Source organism: Mycetomoellerius zeteki, unplaced genomic scaffold (genome assembly GCF_001594055.1).
Source record: "Mycetomoellerius zeteki isolate Tzet28-1 unplaced genomic scaffold, Tzet1.0 scaffold544, whole genome shotgun sequence".
Lineage (NCBI taxonomy): Eukaryota > Metazoa > Arthropoda > Insecta > Hymenoptera > Formicidae > Mycetomoellerius > Mycetomoellerius zeteki.
In genome coordinates this window covers 36,923-44,467 of record NW_017257549.1, presented here as the reverse complement: position 1 = coordinate 44,467, position 7,545 = coordinate 36,923, and the positions used below count along the sequence as shown (strand labels likewise).

At 32.2% G+C, this 7,545-nt stretch overlaps 1 protein-coding gene across 7 annotated transcripts; it reads left to right on the top strand.

The window, feature by feature from the left end:
- Positions 1 to 256: 256 nt before the first annotated feature.
- On the top strand, positions 257 to 7,315 carry LOC108727822 (uncharacterized). 7 transcript variants are annotated; one of them, XM_018456080.1, is made up of 8 exons: positions 257 to 372; positions 3,866 to 3,940; positions 4,005 to 4,211; positions 4,794 to 4,952; positions 5,032 to 5,181; positions 5,260 to 5,356; positions 5,455 to 5,682; positions 5,766 to 7,315. In XM_018456080.1, exons 2-8 carry the CDS (start codon positions 3,866 to 3,868, stop codon positions 6,998 to 7,000), a joined length of 2,151 nt encoding a protein of 716 aa, XP_018311582.1. In that variant the 5' UTR covers positions 257 to 372; the 3' UTR covers positions 7,001 to 7,315. The 7 variants fall into 7 exon arrangements, with proteins under 7 accessions (XP_018311582.1, XP_018311586.1, XP_018311580.1 ...); XM_018456084.1 differs by lacking the exon at positions 257 to 372 and adding an exon at positions 431 to 491; XM_018456078.1 differs by lacking the exon at positions 257 to 372 and adding an exon at positions 553 to 733.
- Positions 7,316 to 7,545: the final 230 nt, after the last annotated feature.

Genomic DNA, 7,545 nt, shown 5'->3' with positions numbered 1-7,545 from the left:
GAATGTAAGAAGGATAATCGACTGTGATTGGTCAATTTTTTATTCTTACAACCTCATCCATTACTAATCTGCCATTGTAAACGACGCAAAAGAAAATGATCAATCACAGTCGATTATTCTTTTCACAATCGACTGTGATTGGTCAATTTCTTACTCTTAAACCAAGCTTACTACGTGTATTGTAGACGGGCCATTATAGGCAGCTATTCCCACTCTTCTCCCACCACGCGCTACCAAATGTAGCGTAAACCGGAATACCGGAATCTGGCAGCACTGGAATTCGCAATTCGCATCACTGCAAACTGCTCTAGTCTCACCAAATCACTATTCAGTCATATTCAGTTCTGCGACGCTTCTACGCATCTAATCGTTGTATGTTATTGACCCCTTTTACATCGTTAAATCAGTTAGTACGCGTATCAAATTGATGCGGATTAAATATTTGATACGTCCTTATTTACACCGATGTGCCTCAGAACAGGTCAAGTTAGGTAACATGATGTATTCGCTGCTTTTCAAGATGTAGAACCTCTAATTCTGGCTGCTTTCCTTTTAGGAGACACAGTCGACACAAATATCGTTCTATATCTTTGTCACTCTCTGAATGTCAAGAAGGATAGAACGACGCTTGTGTCGATTTGTCATTAAATGGAAAGCAGTGTTTAACTTTAACCTGAACTTAAAAGCAGTGGCGAATTTTAATATACGATCCAAAACGAACCAAGCGTTTACAGTACGCTGAGATTCTTTGATATCATTTGATACGCGTATCAGCTTGGTCTGATACTCGTGATTCAGAAGTATCAGATCAAAATAATCCACCAGCGTTTATACCAAGCGTGTCAAGTGATTTGGTGCGAATATGGTACTTAATACGTGTATCAAGTGCTTGGTATAAACTAGTCCATTATTGCAATTGCGGTGAAGTGACATGTTACTGCGTGTTACTGCGATCACGTTTCGCCAAGATGAAGCTTATCTCATTGCGATTTCTTTTATGTAGCATTTAACCGCAGGCATCCATGTCGGTCGGTCATCCTCCGTGGTTAAAATTGAATGCAGCAACAATTCATGTGAACAATATTGAAGACCCATTAACCCATTGTACAAAGAACGAAACGAGTTTTGGCCAAAACGAGTGAAATTTGAGGTGATTTTTCGGAAATTCCATCACCTAGAACATGTCATCAATGTCGAGGACTCGTGAATTTTCGCACTCTGTTGATTTACTTGCGACAGGGAACATGATGACCCGCCTAGCTTTTTACAGAGTCCCCATCGATTGAATTAACGTAGGAGATTCGGCCGCGTTCTTTCACTAGCGAGATCTTGCACAAGTAAAGGCCTAAGCATAAAGATGACTGTAAAACTCAGACACAATGCGAGGGAATAGCGATAGCGATAGGAATAACACGATTTCAATCTATCAGAAATCGGATACACCGGAATACACAGTTTCTGATAGATTGAAACTATGTTATTCCTATCGCTATCGCTATTCCCTTGCATTGTGTCTTGGGCTTAACTGAATAGTGGAATGTAAGTCATAGTTGTAGGTTGACCAAAGCATTGTGTCCCAATGAGAAATGACAATGGAATCGACATCGATTTGACGTCGATTCGATGATTTCGACGTCGAATCGACATCGATTCCATTGTCATTTCTCACTGGGGTTGACCTAACTACAACTACGACTCAAGTTCCAGGATTCATTTACGACCATCTTTGTACTAAAGCCCTAATTCGTGTTTTAATGAATGAACGGTGTGCGCTCATGAAAAAATGGACCGTTTACAATCGGTTATTTAAATAGAGGACGGAGAATTCGGAAGAGTGACATTCCTTTTGCAACATGCAGTGACATGATCGATTCGTATTGTGGTATCGCGCGAGTAGTTTGATTCGATCGTCCCATTATCAGAGTAGGAAATCTACTACATGCTTAAAGATGTGTCGCATTTAAAAACAATACCAAAAATGTAAAAATTTCATAAATTATTTTATTTTTACATCTGAATATATGTGTAAAATTTGAGCACAATTTTCTTATGATTGGTTTAAAAGTTATATAATTTTTTTGTTTGTTTTGATTTTTATGTAAAATTATGTTTTATAATATGCAAATTTGTGATGAGGAAGTAATATTAAGAATTAATTTGTTGAAACACTGATCAAACAATAATAAATGTTTTACGTAAAAATTTATTTTGTAACTTCTTTCATTTACTCGTTAGTCGTTATTGACCTAAAATTATAGAAAAATATGATTATTTTGCTTTTATAAACCAAATTATTTGTTGTTTGTTTTTTGCAGATGGTTTGAGAACATATTCATAGGCTAATATTAAAATTTGTCGAATGATATTGGCTGATATTAGCTTATTTTGGCTGATTGTTTGACTGATTCTTTTAGCTGATGTTATTTAACTGAAATATTCTTAATCATGGATATTCAAAATGAAACATTTGTCTCCCCACTGGGCTTGCTACTGAGCTTGCTAAAGAGAACTATTGTTGCTCTCCTCTGGGCAACAGACGCGCGTTGAATAAACACGCGTGTTGATGAGGGCAGGCAGTACCTCGAACTTGCTATGATATCTTATGATAGTAATAAAAAATTAAAAAAAAATAATACCTTTCTCGATTCACACCTACCTTGTCGCGGTAGGAAAGTTTTAACCAAAAGATGTATAATTATATACATATATATTTTAATTCTCGAAGTAATAATAATAATAATAAATGTGCATGCGCGCGTGTAATTTGTGAATATATAATGTATTTGTTGTGAATATAAATATGTAAAAAATGCACTACATTATTATTATTATTAGTATTACTATTATATTTTTTATAATGGCACCCGCCCCCCTTGAAAAAATCCTGCTGACGCCCATATTCTTAATTCATTATTCGCATGGAACATCCAAGACACCTCCGTCTTATGAATTCTCTAAATAGTCTAAATATATGAATGCTATTTATATATATTATATTTAGGAAAAATTTATTTTACAATAAAAAAAATTTTCTCCATTTATTTTTATCTAAAGAATTTGTAGAATATTATTAATCTGACATAATTTCATAACAATGTACCTTATTATGGTTCATTGTACGTATTTCATTCTACCCTGTGTGTATATATATATATAGATGTTAATTGCATCACTCATTACATGGGTATTTATCAGTTACGAATTTAGCCGCATTGTATACTGAGAAAGGCCTAAAACAGAGCTGAAAATTTAAAATTATTAATTATTATCTCCTTTGATGGAGTTTGAGAGATGTATTTATTGTTAATAAACTGAATTAAATGATACATCCGGCTCTTATTGGCAATTTTAATTTTTATTAAATTTATTCATTTATATTTAGAGTTTATATTTCTATTATTATTATGAATCTTTATTTCATTGTAAATCATCAAAGAGAATAATAAAAATTGCGATATATGACCTGTTCTTTCTAAGCTAGCACTGCCAATGTCTAAAAATCTATAATTCATGTTATACATATATATATATATATGTACTATAGATTTTTAGTACTGGCAGTATATATCCGAACAATTAAACTTCGTATTTATTTAAATTCATTTTTTTTTCTCCAATGTGAAGACATAAGAAGGAAAAATAAATTGCAAAAGAAGTTTAACTAAAAAAATAGCCCTATAATGTTGGAGTACGTGTCACCCCACGCGAATAATTACGTTAAAAAAACATGGGTAATGTGGAATTAAATGCTTTCTCCGTGATATTTCTAACGATTTAGTTAGAAGATTTGGTAGGAGAAATAAATTCAACATTTATATGTATTTTTAAACTGCTACTTTAGTAATTTGGCTTCTATAAATTGCAGATGGCAACCAATGCACTCGAGGAGAAGATTAACAAGATAAGGCAACAAAATGAAGAAATTAGGAGGAGACACGAGGTAAGAATTAAGTGATTCGATGAATAACTGTTCTATGTAGAAAATAATGGACTTCGTTGTGTAGGAAGTGGAGGAGGATAAAAAAAATGCGGCTAAATTGAATGCGTTGGTGCAAATGGTACCATCTACAGATTGGCCGGAGAGGAAGGAGCCAGAATTTTCTAATCCACTTAGAACAAGTAATAAATTAAAATCTGTCAAAGAATACCATGAACATCCTCAGCAATACCAGTCAGCAAGTGAAGGACGAAAAATTCATATTTTTGCTCAGGTGCACAAAAATTATATTAAGAGGAATAAGATCTTGATTCGATAATATTTCAATTTAACAAAAATAAGCGAAGGTCATATTTGATCAAAGCAGATTAGTGTTTAATAATATTTTTACATGAATCTTACGATTTCCAATTCAATAAATGATGAAGGCATGAAATATAGAAAGATCCCGGTTTGAATTTTGGCTGGGATATTTTTCTCAATAAATTCTTTGCAGCGTGTTAAAATGCATTAGTATCAGTATTATTAAATTGCTTGTCAATTTAATTTGTGATGTTACATATATTCTAGCTTCAGTTTAGGATTGTATCTCACAACTGACAAATATCGAATAATTGATACGTAGTTTACTTGAACTGGAAATTTTGTAAGATTTACGCAAAAATATTATTAAGTATCAACATTTGCTTTGATCGAATATTCTTCGTTTACTTATGTTGAACATTTTTCGATTGATGTTCATTTATTATTATTTTAATTTAATTTAATGAGATCTTTCTTGTTTAAAAGCTTAGACTTCTTTAAACTTTATTATTATTGAATAAATTGAAATTCTCATCAATGTTTTAATTTTTAGGGACAAGGGCCTCCACCTGATCCTAAATATAACTTCCTTGCTGATGCTGAGAGAGAAGAAGATGAAAGAGAGAATACGAAGGACAACTCAAATAGAGGACAGAAATATTCGAGAGGCATGTTTAAGAAGAAACCTGGAGAGAAAGATGGAACGCAAAGAGTACGTAAAATTTAAAACGAAATATTCTAAATATACCTAGACACACTTTTGTTTTTTAAATGAGCTACTTCTTGAAAAGGATTGCAGAACTAATAGAGGATCACACAGGAATGAGCATCAGCCAGAGTACGAAGCTTGGAGAGCTGAGAGAAATCGTATCGATGAGGATCGCATTAGCAGACAGAGAACTGCGGAGGGTAATTGGCGTAGAGAATGGGATAATAACAAGGTGAGACCTTCGTAAAAGAGGAAATGCGTTGCCATATGATTGGTATAGATACGATAGATCACATAAATACAATTGCAGACGCACATTGTGGATGAAATGGCGAGAACTGAAACTAAATTAGGGGATTATATAAAAAAGGATTTTAAAGATTTTGATAAAAGATATCATGTTAATGGTGAGAACTCTTATATATAAATAAGAATTTAAATCAAAGAAATTTCAAATTATGTTTTCTTCATTGGATATATATGTATATAATTGTTTATTCTGTAGGAAATGATCATGTAAATTATAATCGCGGTAGTCATCGTTCCTATCGGGGAAATTCGAGACATTTTCACAATAATTATGAAAATAGTTCCAATAGCATGCATCATCAGGTTGGACACATTAAAAGTCCTTCTGGTTCCGAAAAGAGAACTGTTGTTGCTACCGATAAAAGCATAAAAATTACATTAAATCAAGGAAATATGGCAAAAGGTCCAGTCATGAGTGTCAAAGGTATATCACAAACTACAGTGATATGTTCTTGAATATAAAAGATATTTGAAATACATTTTCACTGTTATAATTATTAATTTCAGTAAATTCACCAAGTATTGCTGGAACAGGACGAGTCGGGCCGCGACAAAGAAGTCGCCTAACATACAGCAGTCATTCGGATGTTGAAGTAACTTCCCCTGATATTGAATCCTTTTCACGTCCAAAGTCGTATGAAGACAGACCTAAAGGTATCTATTATGAAAATCTGCACAAATCTTCGAATTCGCGAAAGTCACAACTCTCACCAAAGAAAAAGGACTTCAGTAATAAATCTCCTTACTTTCGTAAGAAGGAAATTAGAACAGAAGATGAGAGTCTTCAGAAATATCATGAAATAAAATCACCTCAGAAAGACCATAAAGAATTACAAAAGTTTTATCAATCTAAATCTCAAAAGCATGAGGAAAATACTGCAGAGCCATTACAAGATATAACGACAGTAAATGTAAGTAAAAGCAATATAATTTTTTCTAGAGAATTTGATATGAATAATATAGAAATAAATAATATGGATAATCAGAATCACGGCAATTTAAACTCACACATAAACGAAAGACGTGAAGTTTATACAGACAAAGAAGATGAGGCTGATTTGCAAAACTTAGATTTACCTGCGTTTGAGATTGATGCAGAGATTGAAACATGTGAAAAAGATGAAAAAAGGGAAGATAAATTGAATGAGTTGCAAAATGTTCAAGTAGTTGTGACACTCAAGTGTGAAAATACTAAAACAAAGTTAACTATATCGTCACTAGAAAATAATAATGATAAAAATGAGACTCAAAATGTGGAAAACTCGTCATGTGATGCTAATAATACTAAGAAAACTGTAATGAAAAATAAAGATTTAGAACAAACTAAAGAAATTTTAAAAGGTAACTGTGATATTAAACAAATTAAAGATATGAGTGAGCAAGAAAACTGTATCGAACACGATGTAGAAAGTTCTCTAAAAGAAAAAGAAGTAAACAGTGTTATGATTTTATCTTCAACTGATATAGATTATACAGCAAAACAGAGTGATAAATTAAAAAGTGACGACAAAACCTCAAAAGGAAAAGAAATTTTGGTCATAGAAGATGAAGTTGCCACAGATGAAAAAATTAACACTAGTTATAAACAGGATATAACAAAATATATTAATGAAACTCAAGAATTCACAGATAATAAAGAGAAAGAGAATAATGTTGCAAATAGTATTGTAGTTGATAAGATAGAATCTTTAAAAGAAAATTTACACATAGAAGAAAAGACAGCTTCAAATGACCAAAACTGAAAGATAATAAAAACAAATAAAAAAAAAGTTCGAAATGTTACAATAACTGTAAGTTACCGAAATTGTGTGATAGGAGACAAAGCTTTTATAAATTGTTGAAATGCATGACATATATATATATTTCAAAAGTTAATTTTTATGGCAATATATAAGTTGAGAAAATGAAGTTATTCGAACAGTTCCCAACAAATTCTTATTTTTGGAACAAGCATTCAAGAATGGATGTAAATTTTCGCCAAATGATGGTGCATCGTAATTCTATTTTTTGTTCTAGACTTTACACTTACACACACACACACAAACACAAACACAAACACAAACACAAACATGATTAAAAATACTGTAATAAGAAAGTTTTCGAAAAATTAAGTAAAAAAATAATAAGATTGAAAGACCGCTAATGTTAAACATAATGCTTTAAATTAAGAAGCGCCATAACGGTCAGAACGTTAAGATGTTGAACTATTGTAAATTCATTTAAATGAATTAATTTCAGAAATGATAATTGCGTGCCGATATGGTTGTCGGACTTTCAACGCAATCAA

Excerpts from the sequence above, each read along its gene's own strand:
- LOC108727822 (XM_018456078.1), top strand. The coding sequence starts at position 605 with ATGTCAAGAAGGATAGAACGACGCTTGTGTCGATTTGTCATTAAATGG. Across the intron at positions 4,953-5,031 it reads AGAAAGATGGAACGCAAAGA|GATTGCAGAACTAATAGAGG; the intron begins GTACGTAAAATT and ends CTTCTTGAAAAG. Across the intron at positions 5,357-5,454 it reads TAAAAGATATCATGTTAATG|GAAATGATCATGTAAATTAT; the intron begins GTGAGAACTCTT and ends TTTATTCTGTAG.